The following is a 25,967-nucleotide window of genomic DNA, read 5'->3' as shown; positions in this document are numbered from 1 at the left end:
CCCTCCAAGGAGAGGCACAACAAGTTCTTGCCCTCCAGAGCCACGGTCCTGCCATGGCTCTGGAGGGAAAGAACTTGTTGTCCCTCTCCTTGAGATCAAAACCCTGCTGAGCAGAACTTTGGGATTTCCTTGGCGGAAAAATCCAATTTTTTTTTTTTTTTTCCTATTTTTTTTCCCTCCTTCTAATTTTTCCTTCTCTGTTTCCCTCCACTGAAAGCCTCTGAACGCAACGCAGGCTTACGGGCCCAACCTGAGGTACATCGTGCGGTGGCGGCGGCGGGACCCGCGCGGGAGCTGGTACAACGAGACCGTGCGGGGCGCGCGGCACGTGGTGTGGAACACGCCCATCTTCGTCCCCTACGAGATCAAGGTGCAGGCCGAGAACGACTTCGGCAGAGCCCCCGAGCCCGACACCTACATCGGGTACTCCGGGGAGGATTGTGAGTATTCCCCCAGCCTCGGGTGGGATTGTGGGGATGGGCCCATCCAAGGGCAAAGCGTGCCCGGGGTGTGGGTGAGGCGCTGAGGGATTTGGGACAAAAATCCGCTTTTAGTTTGGACAAGGTTTGGAGGACCTGGACTGTGGAAGGTGCCCCTGTCTGTGGCCACTTGGGCTGTAAAAAATGTCCCTGTCCTTGGCCACCTGGGCTATAAAAGGTGCCCCTGTCTGTGGCCACTTGGGCTGTAAAAAATGTCCCTGTCCTTGGCCACCTGGGCTATAAAAGGTGCCCCTGTCCTTGGCCACCTGGGCTATGGGAGATGTCCTTGTCCATGGCCACCTGGGCTATGGGAGATGTCCCTGTCAGTGGCCACCTGGGCTATAAAAGGTGCCCCTGTCTGTGGCCACCTGGGCTATGGGAGGTGTCCTTGTCCTTGGCCACCTGGGCTATGGGAGATCTCCCTGTCCATGGCCACCAGGGCTATGGGAGATGTCCCTGTCAGTGGCCACCAGGGCTATGGGAGATGTCCCTGTCTGTGGCCACCTGGGCTATGGAAGATCTCCCTGTCCTGTGGCCACCTGGGCTATGGAGGTCTCCCTGTCCATGGCCACCTGGGCTATGGGAGGTGTCCCTGTCTGTGGCCACCTTGGGCCATGGGAGGTGTTCCTGCCCATGGGCCTGGGTGATTGTAAGGTCCCTTCCAACCCAAACCATTCCTGAAGTGTGGAAACCACCAAGATTCCCCTCCAGGTCACCTCTGGCCCAACAGGTGGCAGGAATTTTTCCACCCTAACACCTGCAGAGCGCTGAGATCACCTCAAATTAAAGGTTCTGCAACAGCCCTAAAATTCCTGAATCCATCCTGGCCTGGATTTGTTAGATAAAACTCTGCTAAGCCCAGCTTGGTTTCCTGTTTAAGTTCAGCTTATCTTTCCTTAAACCCCTTCCATGACCACACAGGACAACTCCCAGCTGCTTTAATTCCCTTTCCATCCTCGTCTGGGCTGCTGGGGTCACCTCCTGTGCTTGTAACTTCCAGGGCTCTCAACTTCCATTATCCCAACCCCACTGGGACAATGGAGTTTGTTCCCAGCTGCTGGATTTTTAAAGGAATTGATGTGACTTTGTGGTGTCAGGGAGTCCCTGGCTGTGGGACTTCAGGATTTTTCAGGAAGGAAGGTGGATGAGGCAGGAGATTCCAGGTTTGAAGGCAAGGGGCACAAACAAGGCACAAAAACTGGAAGTAAAGCTGGAATTCTGGGATAAACCAGGTGACCATCCATGACCCTGGGTTTGAAGCCAAGGGGCACAAACAGAGCACAGAAATTGAAGTAAAGCTGGAATTTTGGGGTTGGGATGGCACAGACAACACCTCCTCCAGCTGGGCATCTCCCAGAGGAGACAGGGCAAGGAAAATGGGGTGAAAAAGTGGGAATCGGGGAAGAGAAAGCACTGGGAGCAAACTGGCCCCAGTTCAGAGGTTGTTACCTCTGAACTTGCTGTTGCATCCATTTTCTATGCCCTCCCAGGGTTTTTTAAATTTCTTCTGAAAATTCCTGCAATAATTTGGAGGTTTGGGAGGATCTGGATGAGCCTCCAAGTGTGTGTGTGTTGTACGAAGGCAAAACAGCGAGATCAAAGCTTCTCCTGCCTCTGTTTCAGGTTGGGATGGGTCAAAAATCCACAAAAACTTTCCCAAAAATAGTCAAATCCAAGCTGCTTCACTCCAGATCTGTCCACACAGCAGAAGCTGTAAAAAGGAAGTAAAATCCCAAGTGGATCAACAGCAAACTGACCAAATTATGAATAAAAATACAGGAATGAGGTTTTTTGGATCCTTGGGGTCCAACTTTGGGACAGGTGAGGAAGGAGAGGGTTGGATGTGCTGGGATCGCTCACCTGGAGAGGGATCTGAGCCAGACCCTTCCCTGCAGCAGGAATTTCCCCTTTTAGCTGGGTCAGGAATGTTCTCCTGAGGGCTGGAGGTGTGAAATCGGATTTACTTTCTTCCCACGGAAGAGGGTGGAGCTGCTGCTCACGGGATTTGTGATGTGCAGAGCCCAGCAGGGGGGTGTCCAGCTGTCCATCTGTCCATCTGTCCGAGCTCCAGGGTCATTCCAGGTTCCTAATGGCCGCTCTGCTTTGTCCCTGCCCACCCAGATCCCAAGGCTGCGCCCACGGATGTCAGGATCAGAGTGTTAAACAGCACTGCCATAGCTCTGACCTGGACACGGGTGCACCTGGACACCATCCAGGGACAGCTCAAGGAGTACCGAGTGAGCAAACCCCAAACTCCCCAGTCCCAAATCCCCGCCCAGCACTGACCATTAACACAGCTAAACCTCCCAAAATTCCCAGCTGGCTCCCAGGACATGGAGCTGCTGGATGTGGGGATGACAGAAAACTTCCTTTGGTCACCAGGAGCCTTTGGGTTTGGGGCAGCAGCAAGGATTTGCTCTTGGGGGTGGCAGGATGGGGTCGGGGATGTCTCCTGTTGCTTCCTCTGGGCTTGGCTGCAGGATTTGGGATGCTCCAAGAAAAGAGGGAGGGATTGGGATGGTCCTGGCCACGGAGCAAAGGGGCTCTGAGCGAGTGACCCCAGCCAGGTCAGGTTTTGTGTCATCCCCAAAATACTGACAGTGTTTTTTTACTGATCAACAACCCCTGTAAAGCCTAAACCTGCAGTCAGGACTAACTGAGAGCTAAAGCCAGTGTGGATCTCTGTTTTTCGAGGCCTTTCCAGGCTTATATTTAATATTTATCAGTCTATCCAGACTTATATTTAATATTTATTTTTGCTGCTGATGCACAGAGGATGGAGCCATTCAAACCAAGCCAAACCCTGAGCAGGGCCCTTCCTTGGGTGTTAAAACATTCCCAAAACTTCACATCTGGCAAAGAATCCCGGCATTCCCTGCCCGATCATCTGCTGGCTCCACTTTTCCTGATTCTGAGAGATTTTCCGAACGGATTCTTGTTTCTGCATAAAATAGGATTTACAGTCAGGAGCTGGAATGGGAGATTTCCGAAATTCAGGCTTTTATTTGTGGCGGGGTGTGTCCCACCTTTCCTTGTCCACCACGAGCGGAAAGGGAGAACCCCTAGGATTTTAATCCTTGGGAATTAGAAGCAGCTTTGGTCTGAGCTCAGTGGTTTTGCTCCATGTTTTGGGGAGCTCTTAACCCCCTGCTCAGCCCCTTCCTCGGGTAACACCGGGATTCTCCTCATGGAGCTTCACTAATTCCTCTAAAAACTCCCACCCTTAAAGAAAAAACTCTGCTTTTTAACATCTAAAAACCCCCCCAAAACCCTTTATGAAAGGGGAAAAAAAAGCTTCACCTGGCCTGCCTATTTCTTGAAGGCCTATTTCTGGAGAGACAGCAGCTTGCTGAAGAACCTGTGGGTCTCCAAAAAACGGCAGTTTGTGAGTTTTCCTGGAGACCGCAACCGGGGCATCGTGTCCCGGCTGTTCCCTTACAGCAACTACAAGTTGGAGATGGTGGTCACCAACGGCCGAGGGGACGGGCCCCGCAGCGAAATGAAGGAATTCCCCACCCCTGAAGGAGGTATGTTCCCACAGGGAATTCTTCGGGATCCCTCTGAGGAGGGATTTGAGCCGAGCGTCACCCGGGCGCTGTCGCCGTCGGTGGCGTCGTTGAAGCCACAGCTGGAGTTGGCTCCTGATCCCTTCAGCATTCCCAAAAATCCCTCAGTTAAGGGGTCTGGGCACCTCAGCCAAGAAGATTTTGGGCTGAACAAGAGAAATATTTGTAAAACCCTTTCCTAGGCGCAGCTCAGCGCCCTCGATTTGCTGCCTGAGCTGTCCCCGAGCCGCGGCTTGGGGACGTGGCAGTGGTTGGATCCATCCTGGGAAAGGCAGGAAAACCTTCCCAGAACCTTCAGGAATCACTGCCAGGCTTTTAAGGCAAGAGCACCTCGTTCTTGTGTCAAGGATGAACTCAAGGGTTTAATTTTGTCGCTGGCACGGGAGCTATTTTTAGACACGCCGATAATTCCGAGTTGGAGCCGCAATTCCAACGTCTGGAAGTGACTTTTCCTACAGCACAGGAGAGAATTCAGGCACTGAAGGTCACAAAGACGCAAGAAAAGATTTGCAACTCTTGTCTCAAAATATTTCGGGGTCTCTCCCTTTTCCTTTCTTTCAGCGCTGGCTCTTCCTTCACAATTCCTTGGGAAAATCCCAATTTTTTAAAGGGTTTTCTGTGGATAATTGAGGTTGCTTCAGAAGAAAGGGTTCAGTTCCTGGAGGTTTTGAAGGCAGGGGCATTGTGACCCTATTTCTGGGGAATTTGGGGTGGTTTTGGACATTTGGGGTGATGGTAAGGACATGAGGGTGGCGTTAATTAATAATTACGGATTTTACTGTTATCAAGGGGAAAATGCAGATTTTATATTTTATATTTTCCTACACCACCAAGCCCTTTTATCAGCTCAAACTGACATTGAGGAGGCTGAAGGATATCCTGAACAGCTGAAAATAGATCCCTGAACTCTCCCATCTCTCTTCCCCCAATTAAGGCACCGCAATTAGGAGGAAATCAGGAGAATAATTTAACTCCAGGCTGGATAATTCTTTCCTTCCTTCAGCAGTTAAAGCAGAGATAATCCCAAACTTTCCTTAGGGTGAGGAGCAGTGGGAAGCAGCTCCCTGGTGAAGATCTCTGGAATTCCATTTCCCAGCGTTTTTTAGGGATAAGAGAAGCCACTTTTGGGGGTTCTAAGAGAGGAATCTTCGGGATGAAAACCTTGGGATGGGAGGGGGGTGTAAACAAGGTTGGGAAATTTGTTTCCAGCAGGCAGAAATGGGGCTGAAGTTAAGAAAAAAATTTTTGGGGTACTTACTGTTCTTCTAAGAGAGAAATCTGTGGGATGGAAATGTTGGGATGAGTGGGGGGTGTAAGGAAGGTCAGGAAACTTGGGGCCAAGTGGAGCTGGAGTTAGAAAAGTTTTTGGGATACTTTTTGTGTGTTTCTGTGAGAAATGGTTGGGATGGGTGGGGGGGTATAAGGAAGGTCAGGAAATTTGGGTCCAAGAGGAGAAGTAGGGCTGGAGTTCAGAGAAGTTTTTGGGATAATTTTTGTACTGCTAAGGGAGAAATTTTTGGGATGAATACCTTCGGATGGGAGGGGGTGTAAGGAAGAACAGGAAGTTTGGGTCCAACAGGAAGAGCGGGGTTGGAGCTGCATTCCAGCTCTGTGGCCTCGCTGGAGGACCCCACGGGGTTTTTTGGCCAAAAACCCCACCTGGCTCCTGGTTTTTGAGATAAATCCTTGTGTGATCCATTCGGGGTGTGTCTGTGTAGGGATTTTGGAGTGGCCAGGGCGTGGTCAGGCCCGTGGCGGGTGCGGCAGCGCCAGATTCGTTACCCCGTGTGTGTTTTCTCCTCTCTCCCCTCTCCTCCCCGCTCCCCTCCAAGTGCCCAGCGCCCCCAGGTACCTGCGGATCCGACAGCCCAACCTGGAAATCATCAACCTGGAGTGGGATCACCCCGAGCATCCCAACGGGATCATCACGGGATACACCCTCCAGTACACGCCCTGTACGTGCCACGTCATCTTCCCACGGATAAATCAGGAAATCCTTCCCTTCCTGCTTTTTGCCAGGGCAGGGAGGTCCATGAGGAACTGGAGACTTCCATGGTGGGACACACTGGTGTTGGGAGGGGTCCTGGCCCATCTGTAGGGGGGATGGTGGGTGCTCAGCAGTTCCCCAGGCTCAGTTTTTGAAAGGAAATTGGTTTTATCTCAGATTTAGGAAGATTTTAGGTGCAGCCTGAAGCATTTTTGTGCTCAGCCAGCACAAGTTGGATGAGGTGATACCCAGAGCCTGAATGAACCTGAGCCTTCACTGCCCATCTGAATGTCCCCAAGTGCCCCAAACTGGGAGTGTTTAACAGCTCTGAGCCCCACAGAATCTCTTCATGGTGGGGGGACAAGCTGGAGACATCCGCACTTAATCAAGGAGAGGGTGGGTGCTCAGCAGCTCCCCACTCTCAGTTTTTGAGGGAAAATCAGCTGGATCTTGGGTTTAGGAGGATTTTAGGTGCAGCCAGAGTCGTTTTGGTGCTCATCCAAACACAAGATTTAAGAAGTGATACCCCAAAGCCTGGGGCAGCAGAGAGAACTTGAAGGTCCCCCCCAGCAAGTCCCCAAGCCAGGGTGTCACCAAGTGCCCCAACCTGGCCACGTTCAAGAGCAGCAACAGCTCTGAGACCCCACGGTGACCTCACAGACCCTCTGGGGGCTGAGGGATGAACTGGACACCCCAAAATTCCTGGCCCAGGCTGAGCCCAGCCTGCCCTGCCTTCCCTCTGCAGTTAACGGGTCCCGGATGGGCAGGACGGTGGTGGAGAACCTGTCCCCCAACCAGACGAGGTTCACCCTGCAGAGGTCAGACCCCATCTCCCGCTACCGCTTCAGGCTCCGCGCCCGCACCCAGGTGGGAGAGGGAGAGATCCTGATGGAGGATTCACCAGCGCTGCTGGATGAAGGTAGGGGCGGCACCCGGCTCGGCCAAGGGGATAGGGATGTGTCAAACCCAAAAAATGGCATCGTGGCAGGACGTGGCAAACCCAGAAATGATACCGTGACAGGCCATGGAACGGCCAGAAAATGGCACCATGGCAGGATATGGCAAACTCCAAAAATGTTATTGTGGCAAGCCGTGGAATAGCCCAAAAATGGCATCGTGGCAGGATGTGACAACCCCAAAATGGCATAAAGACAGGCCGTGAGAAATTGCAAAAATATCTTCGGGGCAGGCCATGAAACAGCCAAAAGGCATTGTGGCAGGATGTGACAAATGCCAAAAATGTTATCAGGACAGGCCATGGAATAGCCAAAAAATGGCATTGTGACAGGCCGTGGTGAACCCAAAATTGGCATCACAACGGGCCATGGAACAGCCCAAAAATTGAATCAGGGAACCCCAAAAACCAGGAGTGCAGGACAGCGATGGCTGCTGAGGTTTTCTTCCAGAGGTGGAAGTGGCCAAATGCTGCATTAAAATCCCAGCTGAGGTGACCTGGGGACTGTCCAAGGAACCTCCTGGCTGTCCCCAAGGGAGGGACATTCCTCGTGTGCCCTGGAGCAGGGGGCTATTTGTAGAATTTATGATTTTTTACCAAAAGAGGGCAGGGCAAGCTGGGACTCGGGAAGGAATTCCTCATTCAGAGTGTTTGGAAGCACTGACACAGAGAGGTTGTGGATGCTCCTGCACCCCTGGAAGTGTCCAAAGTCAGCTTGGAGCCACCTGGGATGTGGAAGTGTCCCTGGGTGGGACTGGATGAGATTTAAGGTCCTTTCCAACCCGAACCAATCCGTGATTTTGGGATCCTGCTCGCCTTGTGCTGAGGGTGAAGCTCTGATTTGCTCCTCTGTGTTTCTGTGTGAGCTCACCAGGGGCAGCTTTGGGGGATTTTTGAGTGCTGGGACCTCTGCACCACCTCCCTGTCACCCCATTGGTGTCACCCGACCCTAAAAGCCTCCACAGCCCCAATCTCAGCCCCATAATCAGATAAAATTCCTGGTGCCACCTCCCTGTCACCCCACAGGCGTCACCCGACCCTAAAAGCCTCCAGAGCCCCAGTCTCGGCCCCATAATGAGATAGAACTGCTGGTGCCACCTCCCTGTCACCCCATGGGTGTCACCCGACCCTAAAAGCCTCCAGAGCCCCAATCTTGGCCCCATAATCAGATAAAATTCCCCTTGTGGAACATCCATCAAATTTAAGTGGAAGTTCTGGAGCCCTGAGGGAGCCAAGGGCGGCTCTCTCCCCTCTTTAGGCTTGGCTGACAGAGCTGGGATTTGGTTAGAGCTGGGACTTAATGGGGTTTTCTCTCCTTCCCTCCATCCCCCATCCCAGCTAATGGCTCTGAGTGGGGAAAGTGATTCCTACCCGGATCCTGTGGGAATAAAACCATTCCCGACACCCCTGGGGTGGGATCCGGCAAAATTTATTGGATGTGGGGGGGGAGAAAACAGCCAAGGAAAACACGAGAGGGGCCTGGAATTGCTTCGAAAGGAATTGTGAGAGCTCAGGGGTTGGATTGAAGCTGAAAATTGAATATTTTTAGCTGGTTCACACCCGAATTTTGGGCACTGGTAATAGTGACATGACAGTCATGGTGTATAAATTTTAATTGATTTGGATCAATTTTATGTATTGGAAATATCAGGTGGAGCCCAAACCTGCTGGACAAGACAAGGAACCCCCTCTGTGGGGTTTGGGGTGAGGATGTGGCAAAAAGACAAAGTTTAGCTGTCAAAACACAAAAAATTATAAAATTTGAGTAATTTGCTCCCGTATTGCAGAAATTTGCCCTCCAAACACAAGGTACAGCACGAAATAAGTGAGTTTTGCTGACTTTGATGGGACTTCCTGCCAAGCTGAGGGAGAGACGAGGCTGGAATTTAAGGAAAATAAGCAGATTAAGGAAATCAGACCCATTTGCGTGCTCCGAGGAGGTTTCCTGCTCACCAGACTCGTCCAGATGCAGAGTTTAAATCAGGTGGGATGAGCAAGGAAAAACCGAGGCGAAATTTGAAATTCAGTGTCAAAACCAGTTTTTGTTAGGATTAGACCTAAACGCCCGCTTAAGTACTCGACTTAACGAGACCATTGTGACCTCGATGCCACTGTTGTCACCTCAGTGCCACCTCTGCCCTCTCTTGGGTGTTTAACCTGTATCCTTGCATGGTTTATCCCAGATTCCCTGGTGTGGTTTATCCCTGATTCCCAGTTTATCCCAGATTCCCAGTTTATCCCAGATTCCTGGTTTATCCCTGATTCCCAGTTTATCCCAGATTCCTTGGTGTGGTTTATCCCTGATTCCCAGTTTATGCCAGATTTCCTGATTCCTGGTTTATCCCAGATTCCCTGATTCCTGGTTTATCCCTGATTCCTGGTTTATCCCAGATTCCCTGGTGTGGTTTATCCCCGATTTCCTAGCATGGTTTATCCCTGATTCCTGATTTATCCCAGATTCCCTAGCATGGTTTACCCCACATTCCCCAGTGTGGTTTATCCCTGATTCCCTGACATGGTTCATCCCCAATTCCTGGTTTATGCCTGATTCCCTGGTGTGATTTATCCCTGATTCCCTGGTGTGGTTTATCCCCGATTCCTTGTTTATCCCGGATTTCCTGGCATGGTTTATCCCAGATTCCCTGCTGTGGTTTATCCCTGATTCCTCATTTATCCCAAATTCCTGGATTCCAGAGGCTGTCCCACGCTGGATTTAATCCCGTTTTTCCCCGCTCTCTCTCCGCTCTCCGATGACTCCGAGTGTCCTGGCGGCGCGTTGGGGTTGTTTGATAAATTCCTGTGTTTTTCTCTTCCCTCTTTCTCTCCGTTTTCCCGTTTTTCCCCCTCTCTCTCTCTCTCTCTCTATCCCTGGCGCTGCCTCCGAAGCCACGCCAAGCCCAGGTACCGTACCCGGAGGTAACCGGCATGGGGGCAACGGAGCTTGCCAATTAAGCTGCCAATTAAGCCGAGAAGTTCATTAAAACCCTTCCAATGGCCACGCCAATTGGGCATTTCAATCCTTCCAGGCACAAAGGGGACCAGGGCGGCTCCACAGCGGGGCAGGCGAAGATTAAAAGGTCTCTAAGCCAGGCTTAAAAGTCGCTCAGAAATCTCGTGAAAACCAAACCACAGTGGCCGAGGGCTGGGCAAGCCCAGAGGAGAGTCAAATCCCCATTAAAATGAGATTTTTCCCTATTAAAGTGGGGTTTTATTCCTATTTAAGTGGAGTTTTTTTCTGTTTTAAAGTGGGGGTTTTTCCCCTATTAAAGAGGGGTTTTTTTCCCTAATAAAATGGGGCTTTTTTCCCTATTAAAGAGGGTTTTTTTCTCCTGTTAAACAGGGCTTTTTTCCTATTAACATGTTTTTTTCAATATTTAGGATATTTTTCTTTGTTAAAGAGGGAGTTTTTCATATTTTAATGGGTTTTTTTCCCCTATTTTAGCAGGGATTTTTTTACTCCTAATATAGACAGTTTTTTCCCCTTAATAATGAGGGTTTTACCCCCCATTTTTGAGGGGGTGTTTTCCCATATTAAAGAATGGCATTTTTGCCTATTAAAGGATTTTTTCAATATTAAAGAGGGTTTTTTCCCTATTAAACAATTTTTCTACCTATTAGACAGGGTTTTTTTCCCTCTTAATGAGGGGTTTCCCCCCTGTTTTAGAGGGGGTTTTTCCCTGTTTTAGAGGGGATTTTTTCCACATGAAAAAGGTTTTATTCACTATTAAAGACTTTGTTTCCCTCTATTAAAGACATTTTTTTCCCCATTTAAGAAGAGGAATTTTCGCACTATCAAAGAGGGGTTTTCCCCTTTTGAAGACTTTCCCCATATTTTTGAGGGGGTTTTTTTCTCCTATGAAAAAGAGGTTTTCCCCCATTAAAGAAGGGTTTTCTCCCTGCTAAAGAGGCATTTTTCCTTATTACAGAAGGGGGATTTTCCCTATTAAAGAGGGGTTTTCCCTATTAAAGTATTTTTTCCCTATTAAAGAGCTTTTCTCCCCTCTCACAGAGGATTTTAACCCCAACTCTGCACAAACCCCTCTCCCTTTTTTAACCCTCACCATCCCCACCCCACAAACCCCAGAACATTTCCGGCTTCCAACACCTGTGGGACCACAGCTGGAGATTTGGGATTTTTGGGTTTTTTTTGGAGATTCCCTGTAGCTCTCCCAGGGCTTTGATCCAGGAGGTTCCTCCCATTCCCGGTGTCCATTGGAAGGGTTGGGCGGGAATTTGAGCTGTGCATGTTCTGCATGGAGCCTTCTGCTGGCTTTGCCCTCCTCGCTATTCCCAAAACGTGGGAGCAGGGAAAGAACTTTTCCAGCACCAGGGACAGCTCCTCCTCCTCCTCCTCCTCCTCCTCCTCCTCCTCCTCCTCCTCCTGCTTCCATGGAAAAGCCGATCCCGGACATCCCAGCTCCGCCCTGCATCGCCCCAACACAATTCCAACTCTCCCAAACTTGGAGAATTCTGATTTCCCCACACCCAACACGCGTTTCCCACATTCCAATCAGCCTTTTCCCAGCTCAGGAAAGCGGGAATTTCCGAGCAGGGGGTGCAGCCCGGCCCCAAACCCATCCCAAAAAAAGCTTTTTTGGGAGCAGCAGCAGCAGCTCCCAGGCTCTCAGCAGGTCCTGCTTTGCCTCTGCACATTCCAAGCAGGAACAGCTTCCCAGGGAAGGTTTTCCCGAGGGATCCAAGTGCAGGATTCACTTTCCTGCCTCATGGATGTTCCTTTTCCTTGGATTTTGCTGCAGCGATGTCTCTTCCCGATACTATTTTGCTTTTTTCCCCCCCGTTCCTGAACAGATGCCAATTTTTCTCCTTCCTGTCTTTTACTCTTTCCCTCAAAAAAAAGAGGAATAACAGATTGGTCAGGTTTAGGTGGTGGGGACTTGAAAATGCACTTAAAAATCCTGGAAATGCACATAAAAATCCTGAAAATTAACATTAAAATTCCTGAAAACTAACATTAAAAAATCCTGGAAATGAACATAAAATCCCTGAAAATCCACATAAAAAAACCTCAGGATTGGAACCACCCTCTCCTCCAGCTCCTTCTCCATCCAGGGTTTGGCTCAGCCACCAGAATCCACGATTTTTTTTTGTGGATCAGGATCACCTCAAGTCCTTTTCTGCTTCCAGAGGCTCCTGCTGAGCTCTGGAATCCTGGCCTGATCTCTTCGTCCTCCCAGCACCGAATCACTCCGTTCACTTCTTGCCTCACTGGAATTATTTGTGATTTCAGGGATAATCCCCCGGTTATCCAGAGCCCGTCCCTCCATTTTCCCCTTTTCCAAAGGGAGAAATGACACTTTGGAGAGTCGGGAAGTGGAGCTGGAGGTCAGGAATTGCTGCCTCATCTTCCTCCCCATTCCAGGGACTCAGGGCATGGAAAATTCCCTCTCCCACCCCAGCCCCGCTCTGGAGCTGGATCTGTTTCTCCTCGGGCTCCCAGAGGATATTTCTCTTCCCAAAAAATCCTCAGAAATGCTCCCTGACCTCCCCATCTCCACTGGCTGACCCAGGTCAGGTGGATTTTTATGGAATTTGTCCCGAATTGCAGGAGAATTCTCCTGGTGCTGACAGAGAATGAAAAGTTCATTTTCCAGGGAAAACCTGACACAGCGTCAGGAGGACGGAGGTGATGGAATCAAAGTGAAGTGCAGGGATTTTCCCTCAGGAAAGGCTTCACCTTTCCTCAGCCAGGCTTTGGATGACAGGAGAGGAGATTGGGGAAAAAGAGGAGATTAAAAAAGAGTTTTTATTTATGCTCTGAGCGAGAAAAAAAAAATTCCGAAACTGGATTTTCGATTTTCCGTCCTTATGGGAAAACTTCATCAGGGAGCATAAAGAAATTGGGTTTAGACTCAAAGGGAAAATCCCGACTTTTCTCTGTCCATAAATGGGAATTTGAGGAGAAAAATCCCATTTTTCATTTTAGAAACAGAAGGAATTGCTGAGCCCTCTCTTTCTGCTCCATCACCCCCTTCTCTTCTCCAGTTTCTTCTCTTTCCACATCAGATTTTCAGCACTTCACAGCCATGGACGCTCAATTTCTTTCTCTTGGTAAAAACCAGGAGAATTAAAAATAAATCTCCACCAATGTCCTCGGCCCAGTCATCAAAAAATCATGAAAAATTCATCCCAATTTCTCCAAGCCTCATTATTTTGTAGACACACCCCAGGGAAAGCTTTTGCCACAGCCCCACAACACATTAAAAGCATCTTTAAATAATTAAAAGGCAGCACAGATTGGGATTGTTTCGTGCATTTTGAAAAGAAAAGGAGCCACTTTTCGTGAATTATCCTCCTCTGAGCGGGATTTGTGTCTTTTCCTTAGAGCTTCCCTTAAAAAAAAAATCCTGGTTTTCTTTTAGGTTTCTCCCTCTCTGGGATTTTTCCCTCTAATCTGAGCTTCAAACAGGTTTTTGTGGAAGGTTTGGACTCTTTTTTTTAATTCTTTTTTTTTTTTTTTTTTTTTTTTTACTGCTCACTCCCGGCTGGGGAGGCAGCGAAGAGCTCAGCATCTCTCATTAGTGAAATTATTAATTGCTGCATCTCCAATCCATCATCTTCCCCCCCATCCTTCCCTGAGAGGGAATAATGGATCTTGGAGACAGAAAAAGCCTTGAAAGGGAGGCAATTAAAGAGCTGAGTGCTGGTTTGGGTTTCCAGGAAGATGGGCTCGGCTAAAATGGGATAAAGAGCTGGGAATTGCTGCTGGTGGTTTTTAATCCGAATTTCCCGGGTGATTTCTTCCCCCTTGGAGCAGTTTCCAAGTGCTGCCCAGTCTGGGATGGGGAATTGGCTGCTCTCTTTTGGAAAAGGGGGATTTTCCCCTCAATCCCACAGATTCCAAGTGCTCTGTCCTGGCCCCAAACTTTCAGTCCAAGCCCTGGGAATGCAGGAGAACAATTCCAGCTCCTCCATAAAGCTCGGGAATGCCGTGCCTGGAGCACCGCGGCCGTTTTCAGGAGGATGGATGGGATTTCCAGGCTCTCCAAAGGTCTGGGAATGCCAGCCTGGGTCTCCCTGTATCCCTTTGGGATCTTTGTCACTCCTGGTGGCAGCAAGAGGGGAATCCCAGAAAGGGATCCCTGAGATCCATTTCCTTTGGGGATTTTCAGGATCCCCGGGATCCCTGAAATCCCCCTTGATCCCTCTGATCCCTGAAATCCTTCTGATCCCTGAGATCCCTTTTCTTTGGAGGATATTGGATCCCTGAAATCCCCCTTGATCCCTCTGATCCCTGAAATCCCTTTTCTTTGGGGATATCAGATCCCCAGCATCCCTGAAATCCCTCTGATCCCTGAGATCCCTTTCCTTTGGGGATTTTCAGGATCCCCAGGATCCCTGAAATCCCCCTTGATCCCTCTGATCCCTGTGATCCCTTTTCTCTGGGGGATATTGGATCCCTGAATTCCCCCTTGATCCCTGTGATCCCTGAGATCCCTTTTCTTTGGAGGATATTGAAATCCCCCTTGATCCTCTAATCCCTGAAATCCTTCTGATCCCTGAGATCCCTTTTCTCTGGGGAGATAGTGGATCCGTGGGATCCTTGAAATTCCCCTCTGATCCCTGAGATCCCTTTCCTTTGGGGGATATCAGATCCGTGGGATCCATGAAATCCCCCTTGACCTGTGAGATCCCTGAGATCCCTGTGAGATCCCTGAGATCCCCCCAGCCCTCATTGGGGGATGGATTCCAAAGCCCAGCGAACATCCCCGGTCTCCCCCTCCCCAAATCTGAGCTCTGCCCCCGCACCCATTTCAGATCTAAACCCGGACGAGGCCTCAGCTCCGCATCCCGGGGTGGTTTAGGATCAAACCCCTCCCTCTCCATGGGGGCCGCGCTCCCTCCCTGCCCTCCCCGAGTTTTCCAGCTCACCCCATCCCACTCTTCACCTGTCCCCGCTCCTGCCAGGCCGATTTCCATCCCCGCGTCCCCTCCCGGCTCTCTCTCGGATCCATCCCCCGTTATCCTGATGGGAAGTGACGGCTCCGCTGGCGGGGATCGCTTCCCCCAGAGCCAGGGAAGTGGGGCAGGGAGGGCAAACCCCGCCTGGAGCCGCTGGCAGCTCAGCCCGGTACTCCAGGAGGGGCAGAATCCCGCAGGACCTGGGTGCGTGAGGGATGCTCAAGAGATTTATCCCGGATAATCTCTTCCCAATCTAAAGTCTGGAGGGGCATTAAAACCGAATTCCTGCTTCCCCCATGGAAGCTGGAAAGCCGTGCCAGGTTTTCCACCGGCTCCCGCCTTCCCCAAATTCACTTTGTGCCTTTTGAGGTCTCGTTTTCCTCCGAGGGGAGCCGGGATTCCCATGGGAATGCCGAGCCTGCATTAGCTGAGTGTTCCCAGCCTCCGGCGCGGCTCCATCCCGTTAATGGGGACATTAACCCGGCGACACCAATCTCTTTAACCCCAAAACCCCCGCCAGCAATCCGCGGAGATGGATGGGGACAAATCCCAGCGCAGGAAAAGCTTTTAGCGGCCTTCAGACCCGCGGAACAAACCCGGGAGGGCAAAACGCAAAAATCTCTCTTTTTTTTTGGTGTTTTGGTTTTGGCTCACCACGAACACGCGAGGGCAAAGCCGAGCCTTTGGATGTGTCCCCTCCCTGTCCCCTCCCGGGCCGGGGCAGGGACGGGCTGTGCACGGGGGGCTGCGGATCGGGGTGCATGAGATGGGGGAGACGCTGTGGGGGCAGCGCCGAGAGCACCGGGGTGGGGTTTGGGGTGGCTGTGGCTGCTCCTGGGGCCATTGGGGGTTTTGGGGTGACTGTGGCTGCTCTTGAGGCCCAGCGGCGGTTTTGGGGTGGCTGTGGATGCTCCTGGGGCCATTGGGGGTTTTGGGGTGGCTGTGGCTGCTCCTGGGCCCATCGGGGGTTTTGGGGTGGCTGTGGATGCTCCTGGGCCCATCGGGGGTTTTGGGGTGGCTGTGGCTGCTCCTGGCCTGGATGAGGGTTTTGGGGTGGCTGTGGCTGCTCCTGGGGCAATTTTGAGGAATCAGGGATGCTCTGGGGACATCCCTGAGGCTGGCCTGAAGTTTTGGGGGGACTTTGAGGACCCGGGAGTGCTCTGGGGGCACTCCTGGAGCTGGGCTGGAGTTTTTGAGCACCTGGGGCTGCTCTGGGGTCACCTCTGACCCCGGCTGGTGCTTTCAGCTGTGCTCAAACTCTAATTTTGCATCTCAGATGGACTCAGAGAGCTCCTGCCCCTCTCAGCCTTTGGATGCTGAGTTTCAGGGCTTGGCTCTCCTTGGGGATGAGGTGGGTGAGGAAGAAAAGCCTGGCTCGGGCCTAGGACTGGTTTTAAAGTGCTTCCCTAGAGCTGTTGTGGTTTGAGGGAGACATTTATAAAATCTGGCTTCCTTCACCCATCAGAGGGATTTGGAATCCCGTGGCCTGCAGAAATAATGATGATAAATATAATTTAACCCGAGCGTGCCGGGGTGAGTCCCCTCGGAGTCACCTTTGGCATTTGGAGCTGAATTCCAGCTGTGTTTTCTGCTGGAAGGTTCCAGCCCCATCCAGCGCACCCCTCCCTCCCTGTGGGACCCTCACCCAGCTCAGGGTGGGTCAAAGGGCACATTTCCCCCTTTTCTTGGAGCACATTCCCGCTTTTCCTTGGGATCACGGCCCGAGTGAGACAATTAACAAACAAATCACTCCCAGTTATCCCCCCCCGGACAGCTCGGGGTGTTCCAAATCCTCATTTCAGTGTGAATTGGGAGAGGCAGCGCTGCCCGGGCTCCGTCCCTCATCCCTCCCTCTGCTCCTTCTCCAGGCTGGAAAAAGCTGGGAAGCTGCAGGCTGAGCTGGCAGCTCCAAAAATGCTGGAGGTGTAGTGCAGGGCCAGCCGGATTAATGGAATTAATGGCATTAGTGCGTTTTCCTAAGGCTAAATCCCATTTCCTGGAATGCCGTGGGACAATGGAGTGAGGGCAAAACTGAGCATCCCCTCAGCTGCGTTTTTCCAGGCTGGCTGTGCTGGTTTGTTCCAGGAGGGGTAAGGGGAAAGGCAGAGGACGAGCAGCTCCTCCAGGCCTGGGGCTGGGACTGAGATTGGGGTCAAACCGGGGGAACAGGAGCAGCCCCAGCGCCTCTCCCAACCCCTGGAATGGGCTCAGAGGGACAGGGGTAGGAAAAGGGGTTCAAAAAGGGGTTCAGCCTGGCATTCCCAGTGGGATTTGCTCCTGCACCTCTCCCAGATCCTGGGATGGGCTCAGGACACCCTTGCATGGGGACAAGGGTAGGAAAAGGAGTCCAGCAATGTATTCCCAGTGGGATTTGCTCCTGCCCCTGGGATGGGCTCAGGCCACCCTTGTGTGGGGCCAGGGACAGGAAAATGGGATTCAGCCATGTGTTCCCGGTGGGATTTGCTCCTGCACCTCTCCCAGGCCCTGGGATGGGCTCACGACACTTTTTCATGGGCCAGGGGCAGGAAAATGGGATTCAGCCATGTGTTCCCGGTGGGATTTGCTCCTGCACCCCTCCCAGCCCCTGGGATCAGCCCAGGCCATCCCTGCATGGCGCCAGGGGCAGGAAAAGGGGCCCAGCCGTGTGTTCCTGGTGGGATTTGCTCCGTGCCGTGCCGCCCCAGGGAGGGCAGTGCCCAGGAGATGCCACCTCAGGTACAAAGCCGGTGTTTCCCTCTCCCAGAGGCAACTGGGCCGCCTCCAACCGCAGTGGAGGAAACCAGTCCAGAAACCACTCCTGAAACCACTCCTGAAACCACTCCTGAAACCAGTCCTACAACCAGTCCTACAACCACCCCAACCACCACCGACACCACAACCACAACAACCACCACCACAGCCACCACAACCACCACCAGCACCGCCGCCAGCACCGCCGCCAGCACCAGCGCCGCTGCCGAGAGGGCTCCGGCAGCCACCACCAGGCACGAGTTGGGTACTGAGCTTTCCTTCTCCTCTAACCCCTCTCTAACCCTGCTGGGACCCTTCCCCACCTCGATTCTTTGGGCTGACGGGGAAATCGGAGCCATCCTGGAGCCCCAGGATGGGAATCTGGGTGTACGAGTTGGGGTCTGGAGGGTTCTGCGGAATCTGAGTGCGCAAGTTGAAATTTGGAGGGTTCTGTGGAATCTGGGAGTACAAGCAGGAATTTGGAGGGTTCTGTAGAATCTGGGAGTACCAGCTGGCATTTGGAGGGTCCTTTGGAATCCGGAGTCAAGTTGGAATTTGGAGGGTCCTTTGGAATCCGGAGTCAAGTTGGAATTTGGAGGGTTCTGCGGAATCTGAGTGTATTAGTAGGATTTTGGAGGGTTCTTTGGAATCTGAGAGTACCAGTGGGAATTTGGAGGGCTCTGTGAAATCTGGGAGTACCAGTGGGAATTCGGAGGGTTTTGTAGAATCTGGGTGTACAAGTTGGAATTTGGAGGGTCCTGTAGAATCCGGGTGTATAAATAAGAATTTGGAGGGTTCTGTGGAATCTGGAATCAAGTTGGAATTTGGAGGGTTCTGTGGAATCCAGGTGTATAAATAAGAATTTGGAGGGTTCTGTGGGATCTGGGTGTACAAGTAGGAATTTGGAAGGTTATGCAAGAATCTGAGTGTACAAATTGGAATTTGGAGGGTTCTGTGGAATCTGGGAGTACCAGTGGGAATTTGGAGGGTTCTGTGGAATCTGGAACGAAGCTGGAATTTGGAGGGTTCTGTAGAACCCGGGTGCATCAGTGAGAATTTGGAGAGTTCTGTAGAATCCGGGTGTATAAATAAGAGTTTGGAGGGTCCTGTGGAATCTGGAATCAAGTTGGAATTTGGAGGGCTCTGTAGGAACCTCTGGGTGTATAAATCTGGGTGTGTAAATAAGAATTTGGAGGATGCTGTGCAATCCGGGAGTACGAGTGGGAATTTGGAGAGTTCCAGGCCGCCAGGGAACAGCCCAGCCCCGCTGGGGGTGTGGTGATGCCGGATGCGGTTTGGGTTTGAAAACCCTACAAAATTCCCCCCAAAGTGCGATGTGGTGGTGCTCAGGGCTGTTACAAACGGGTTCTGGTCCTGCTGCAGGAGATGTCAGCTCGGATTTAGCACCTCAGCTTGTTAGCACGGAGACCTGTCAGGATTTATCCGAGTCCTTGGGTTTATCCCGCTGCTCCCTGCGCTGCCGGAGCCCGCGGGAATCGCGGGGAAGGGTGGGAGTTCAGCACCTTCCCTGCGCCAGGCGCTTCCCAGCTCCTCTCGCACCATCAGGAGAAACAAACTCGGCTCTGGTGGGGAAATCTTCCCTCCTGGATGTGTTCAAGGGATAAATCTGGAAGGATTTATCAGGGGTTGAAATGCCAGGATAACGAAATTGAAGGTTTATAAGTAATTAGGGTTGTTAAAAAAATAAATTGAGCTAAAAAGGGAATGAAATCTGCATTAAAAACTTGGGTGGGGGTTTGGAGCAGCCTGGGATAGTGGAAAATGTGGATTGGGGGTGAAATGAGAAGAGTTTTAGGGTCCCTTCCTGCTCAAATGAGTCTGGGATGATTCCATGACTGAGTTCAAAGCCATTTCTCTTATTTTTTTGCATAAAATCAGTTTAAAATGCTTTAAAGCCACCAAGACTTTCTGCAGGGGGGATTTGCAGAGTGCAGAGCAGGGAAAGAGGACAGCAGGAAATGAGGAGCCTCCAGTGTCCCCCATCCAAGCCAGGCTGGGATCTCAGGGATTCCAGGTCACCCCACAGCGCCAGGTCCTTGCAGTGCCCTAAAAACCCCAAAACTGGCTTTTCCCATGGGGTTGTGGCTGTCGATCCCAGATTTATGGCATCAAAACACTGAAACACCTCGAGGAAAAATGACAGCAAAACCCCAAGGTGTCACTTCTCTGCTGTCCCTTAAAACCCCGCTGAAGTGTGGGCTTGGCTCCCACTTCTGTAGGGACGGGACTCATCCCAAGCAACATCGAGACCCCTTAACCTCAACCTCGCACACGAGCGGCCTCATTGTCCCGCCGGGGCCGCGGGGAGGTGACAATTCCCTGCCACTCCCAGCACTGGGTCCGTGCTCACCCACGCAGGGATTCCCAGATGAGGTTTCCCCGCTCTCCCGGATCCTCGGGGATGTGCCCCGGAGGAATCCCAGGATGAGCCGAGTGCTGCTGGGTTTAAACGCCCACGAAAATTCCCTAAAAGTGTTGGGAACCCTGGAAAGAATCGATCCAGCCTTAGGCTGAGGTTTGTTCGTGCTTAGGCTGAGACCAAAGTGTTCGCTTCAGGTTTATGTCGTGATTTTGAAAGGGTTCTGAAAGGTTTTTGTAAGGATTTTCTGAGGATTTTGAAAGGTTTTTGTGAGGATTTTGTAAGGTTTTTAAAGGTTTTTACGATGCTTGTGTGTTTTCATGAGGTTTCACAATGTTTTTGTAAGGTCTTTTTTATTAATTTCGTAAGGATTTGTGAGGTTTTTGTAAGGATTTCGTGACATCTTTTGTAAGGTGTTTGTAGGGCTTTCGAAGCTTTTTGTGAAGTTTTTATGACGTTTATGTGTTTTTATGACATTTTATACAGTTTTTGTACAGTTTTTTAAATTTTTGAGGTTTTGCAAGGTTTCGGGACAGTTTCTTAATGGTTTTTTGAGGCTTTATAAGGCTTTTCTACCATTTTGTTACGGTTTTTTAAGGTTTTGTAGGGTTTTTGTAGGGTTTCTGTCAGGTTTTCGAGATTTTCACCAGCTTTGACCTCTGAGCCTGGCCTAACCCCACTAAAGACTAACTCGTGTTCTAACCTGTCCCCCAGCCGCCAATGGATCGTCCATATGGGACATCAGAGCCATGGCAAACAGTAACTGGGCAAACATCACCTGGAGCCACAATTTCTCGGCAGGAACTGACTTTGTGGTTAAGTATATCACCAGTAAGCATCAGATCGCGTGGGGACTCTACGGGGTGGCTCTGCCCTTAGAGATCCTGCCAGCTCCCGCCCTTTCCTTGGATTTAATTCCATGATTCCATGGCCAGCTTGGAAAAAAAAAAAAACAAAACAAAACCCAGAGGGGGAAAAACACGGTGGTTGTGGCGGTTGGGGTAGATCAGAGGTGGTTCTCCGGGGGTTCCCTCTCCGTGCGCCGACGGCCGTGGGGTTTGATGATCTTTGGGAATGTCGAGGTCAGTGGGAGGAGATGGAGAAAACAGGGAGGAAAATGAAATTGACGGGAATTTGGAAGACGGGATTCCTGAACCTGGAGTTGGCAGAATCCTCTAAGATCCCAAACCTCCTCCTCGGTGCTCCTTAGCGTTGTACGGCTCCGTCCCGGGCTGGAAGCAGAGCCGGGGTCTCTGGGCTTGGTGCCGGTTTAGGGAGAGGTTTTTGTCTTGTTGGTTGGTTTGGGGTTTCTGGAGAGGCAGTGCCGGCTGCTGCTCATCCCTGAGTTTATCTCCCAGCCCTCGCGTCCGCTGCTGTGCTGGTCCGGAATCCCTGAAAATTGTAATTCCAGGCAGGAACCCCTCCTGCCATTCCAGCTTCCCTTAGGAGATGACCTTGAATTGTCCTTGAAACAATTCCCTGTGCAAAGCAGTGCCTGGCCTCCAAAATTCCCATATTTCGGGATATGCATGAGCTTGCCAGGCCCTAAATCCCACATATCCCAGCTCCCAACCCACCCCTATTTTTTCCCAGTCACTGGGAAGCACAAGGAGCAAACCCAGGTGCTGAATCCATGCCAGCAGCATCAATCCCTTGGGATTCTCTCTCCAGAATTTGGCTGAGGGAGGAAATATTGAAGATTTCAGCCCTTTCTGGACAGCTGTGGTAGTCCACCCCTTTTTGGTGGCATTTGAAGGAACAAAACCTCAAAGCCACAATTCTCAGTGGGTAACGACCCCAGCAGCTCCTTGTCCCCAGGGCAGTGACCCCAAACCAGCAGTTCCTTGGCTCAGGGAAAGATCCCAAGTCAGCAGCTCCTTGTCCCCAGAATAATGGCCCCAAATCAGCAGCACCTTGTCCCCAGGGCCACATTATTCCCACTCAGTCCCAGGGATTTCACAGCACCTTGCCTGCAATATCACAACCTCAAACCAGCAGTTCCTTGGCTCAGGAAATGACCCCAAGCCAGCAGCTCCTTGGCTCAGGAAATGACCCCAAACCAGCAGCTCCTTGGCTTTGGCATCAACCTCAAACCAGAGGTTCCTTGGCTCAGGAAATGACCCCAAACCAGCAGCTCCTTGTGTCAGTACCAACCCCAAACCAGCAGCTCCTTGTGTCAGTACCAACCCCAAACCAGCAGCTGCTTGTCCCCAGGGTAGTGACCCCAAACCAGCAGCTGCTTGGCTCAGGAAATGACCCCAAACCAGCAGCTCCTTGTGTCAGTACCGACCCCAAACCAGCAGCTGCTTGTCCCCAGGGTAGTGACCCCAAACCAGCAGCTCCTTGGCTCAGTACCAACCCCAAGCAGCAGCTCCCTGCCCCGGGAGCCGTGTCACTCCTGGCCAGCCCCCGGGGCCAGCCCCGCGCCTGGGCCGCAGTGTCCCCGGTGTCCCCGCGGGGTGTCCGGGCGGGGTTTGATGTGCGGTTTCTGTTCCCCAGGTAACAAGACAGAGAAATCAATCCCCGTTAAGGCTCAGGGCCCGTCCTCGGTGCAGCTGGCGGATCTGACGCCGGGGATGATGTACAAGCTGTGGGTGTTCCCCATATGGTCCCACCCCAGCGAGCACTCGTACATTACCTTTACCACCAGCTCAGGTGAGACAGGCGTCGGCCGCGTGTCCCCAGAGTGTCCCCAGTGTGTCCCCAGCATGGCCCCGGCATGGCCCCGCCATCCCCATGGTGCTTTGGCCATGGCTGCATGGAAATCCCTCATCCCACTGCCCTCAACTCAGGGATTGCTTGGCGTTGCATGGAGGATGAGAATCCCAGGAAGGGACGGAGATTCCTTCGGATGGGGATCCCTTTGAATGGGGATCCCTCGTGATGGCAATCCTCTGGATGGCGATCCTCTGGATGGGGATCTTTTGGATGGGGATCCTTGGGATGGGGATCCCTCGTCATGGGCATCCTTTGGATGAGGATTCCTTGGTCTGGGGATCCTTGGGATGGGGATTCCTTGGAATGAAGGAAAGGGAGGAGAGCGCATTCACGTTGTCACAGCCTCTGCTTGCGGCCCCTTGGTGCCCGTTGGGACTCTGGGGGACAGTGAGGTGTCACTGATGGGATGCAGTGGGAGTGGGAATGTGGTGTTGGCACAGGAGTGTCCCTAGGGATTTCCATACTCCTGGGACGTTTCCTCTGGCACTTTGTGTGGAATTTTCCAGGCTTTGTCTCCGTGTGGTTTCCGCATTTTCCTGGTTGTGGATTCCCCCATTTCCCACCCGGCTCCAGACACTCCCTCCTTTGTCCCACAGGATCTTTGTGTGTGTGTAAAACTCTGCCGCTCCCTCCCGAGGATTCCCAGTAAATCCAAAGTCCCTAAATCCCTTTGTATCCACCCAGGGCTTTTCCTAAGGGATCTGCGCACAGCTCCTGTCAATTCCACTCTGCTGGAATTCCACGGAGCAGGAAATACTGCAGCAGCCTCCCTGAGAGTGTCGTAGGTAGAGGTGGGGATTTACAAGGAATTAAAATGGTTTTGCTCGGCTCCAGCTGTGGGACGGGAAGCTCTGGCAATTTCCAGGCCCTGCCAGGAATGGCGAAAGGAAAATGGGAATCTCAAAGGGCTGTGGGAACTGGGGAGCAGAGCTCCCCACACCCCCTGTGCGCAGCCAAAATGGTCAGAAAATCTGGAATATCGCCGGGTAACTCCCAGTGGCTGCTGGTGTTCCATGGAATTAACATTGGAAAAGCGTCTGCCACCATCGAATCCCACCATTCCCTGGCACTGCCAAGGCCACCATGTCCCCAGGTGCCACATCCAGGTGGTTCTGGAGTGTCCAACCCTGCTCAATGTGATATCCCAAACTGTCCCCATACTGCTCCAGGACTGAGCAAATCCATGGCACAGCAGCCCCTGGAATATTCTGGTCCCATCAGAGCTGATTTTGGACCCAGATCCCTCCCAGCACAGCTTCAGTTTTGAGTTAAATCCCCAATTTTGTTTCTCTTTCCAGATCTTTCCCTCAGTCCAAAATCTCCGTCAGCTCCCGCCCTCCCATGGGAGTTATCCCTATGGATAACAATTTTATCCCTCTGAATAACCATTTTATCCCTCTGGAAAACCAATCCCAACCTGGACCCGCCTCTTTTCCTTCCTCCCCTGCTTTCCCCCCCATTTGGGATCCGTGGGGTGATGGAGGTGACAGCAACTGGCTGGGCATCATTAAAAAAACAGCAAAAAAAAAGCCACAATATCCTTGGCCAATTCCTGCTGGGAAGACTCTGCATATATTTTCCATAATTGAGAGGTTCCTACTGATATTTTCATGGAGAATAAGGGATGGAGCCACCTTTATCCCCGGGATTGAGGCTGGTGCTGACCTGAGCCCGGTGGGATGCACGGAGCTGTCGCCTTCCCTGCAGGAATAAACGCTCCACATCCATTTCTCTCCTGGCTGGATGCTGCTGACACAAGTGCCAGACCCCTGCTGACAATCCTGTGGCATTGGGAACGCTTTGGATAAAAAGGAACCGAGCAGTTTTAGGGGTTTTTGGGTTTTTTGGGTTTTTTTTTTTCATATCTTGTAAATCATTGTTCCAAAGGTTTCTTCAGGCTGAGGGCAGATAAATAAGAAACATTCCCCTGCAGGAGGCTGAGCTCTGATTTCATTCCTGATTAACTGGCAGCTCATTAAGCCAAAAAAAATTCCTCCCAGGAGCAAAGGGCACTTGGAAATGACAAAAATAGCGGAGTAGAGAAGGAGGGCTGATAAATTTTAAATAGATAAATAAATAAATGGGTTTCTTAGCTTGTCCAAACACTGGGAAGAGTGTCCAGGGAAGGGTTTGGAACTGGGAAGGGTTTGGAGAGTCCTGAGGCAGCTGGGCAGGGGCTCAGCCTGGAGCAAAGGAGTCTCAGGGGGAATTTCTGGCTCTGCACAACTCCCTGCCAGGAGGGGACAGCCGGGGGGATTTGGGATCTTGTCCCAGGGAACAGGGACAGGAGGAGAGGGAACGGCCTCAGGCTGGGCTGGGGAGGCTCAGGTTGGACACCAGCAGGAATTTCCTCATGGGAAGGGCTGGAAGGGGCTGCCCAGGGGGGTTTGGAGCGCCCATCCCTGGAGGTGTCACCTGGAGGTGGCACTGAGTGCTCAGGGTGGGGATCGGGCACAGCCTGGACTCGATGATCCCACAGGGATTTTCCAGCCTCGGCGATCCTGAGATTCTGGGAATAGGATCACACAGGGCTGGAGCCAGAGGGGACTTTTCACACCCAAAGATCTCTTTTGCAATCCAAGAAAAAACTCGGTGGAGCTGAGCTCTGCTCCTGACACGTCAATGATGACTCTGAGCTAACGAATATTCTGCCACGAAATTATCATTAATTATTTTTTAAAAAGGTTCTGCAGCTGCAATTCCAATCAGGACCTGTCATATTCTGCAGCTGCTTTCCATTTTCCCTCGAGGTTGGCCTCACCTTAAAGCAAAATCACAAAATCCCCTGGGACAGCCACGGGCTTCAAACCTTCCTTCCTGACAGTCCCTCGTTTACTCCAAATCCACCTTTGCAGGGACTTTGATTTGGTCCTCAAGTGTTGCTTTTTTGGGAAAGATGGATTTATCCCCCCCTTTTTTAAGAAGGCTGGATTTATCCCCCCCTTTTTTGGGAAGGATGGATTTATCCCCCTTTTTTAGCAAGGATGGATTTATCACCCTTTTTTTGGGAAGGATGGATTTATCCCCCCCTTTTTTAGGAAGGATGGATTTATCACCCTTTTTTAGCAAGGATGGATTTATCACCCTTTTATGCCCCCATCCTCCTGTGAGATCTCCTTGGGACTCGGGGTTTAAAATCCTCCTTTCCAAACCCAGCTCCAACCCCCATCCCACCTCTCAGGCTTCTCTGGAATTTCGTATTTTGAAGACCTCCTTGTTTCTCCCTGGAAAA

General features: G+C 51.5%; 1 protein-coding gene across 11 annotated transcripts in view; it reads left to right on the top strand.

Annotated features, from left to right (window-relative positions):
* The window catches only part of NFASC (neurofascin), an 83,258-nt gene that overhangs the window by 42,085 nt on the left and 15,206 nt on the right, over nucleotides 1-25,967 (top strand). For 5 of the 11 annotated variants that reach the window (XM_054517306.1, XM_054517305.1, XM_036398230.2 and 2 more), the window contains 9 exons: nucleotides 218-440; nucleotides 2,601-2,716; nucleotides 3,802-4,006; nucleotides 5,878-6,000; nucleotides 6,778-6,951; nucleotides 9,874-9,888; nucleotides 17,651-17,902; nucleotides 20,732-20,848; nucleotides 22,517-22,672. In XM_054517306.1, the coding sequence (XP_054373281.1) occupies nucleotides 218-440; nucleotides 2,601-2,716; nucleotides 3,802-4,006; nucleotides 5,878-6,000; nucleotides 6,778-6,951; nucleotides 9,874-9,888; nucleotides 17,651-17,902; nucleotides 20,732-20,848; nucleotides 22,517-22,672 (1,381 nt within the window). The remainder of the gene's footprint in view (nucleotides 1-217; nucleotides 441-2,600; nucleotides 2,717-3,801; nucleotides 4,007-5,877; nucleotides 6,001-6,777; nucleotides 6,952-9,873; nucleotides 9,889-17,650; nucleotides 17,903-20,731; nucleotides 20,849-22,516; nucleotides 22,673-25,967) is intronic. The other 6 variants (XR_004981627.1, XM_036398229.2, XM_036398226.2 and 3 more) reach the window with 6 other exon arrangements.

This window comes from Molothrus ater, chromosome 25 (assembly GCF_012460135.2).
Source record: "Molothrus ater isolate BHLD 08-10-18 breed brown headed cowbird chromosome 25, BPBGC_Mater_1.1, whole genome shotgun sequence".
NCBI lineage: Eukaryota > Metazoa > Chordata > Aves > Passeriformes > Icteridae > Molothrus > Molothrus ater.
Note: the sequence above shows the minus strand (reverse complement) of the source record. Positions and strands in the feature narration are given on the sequence as shown.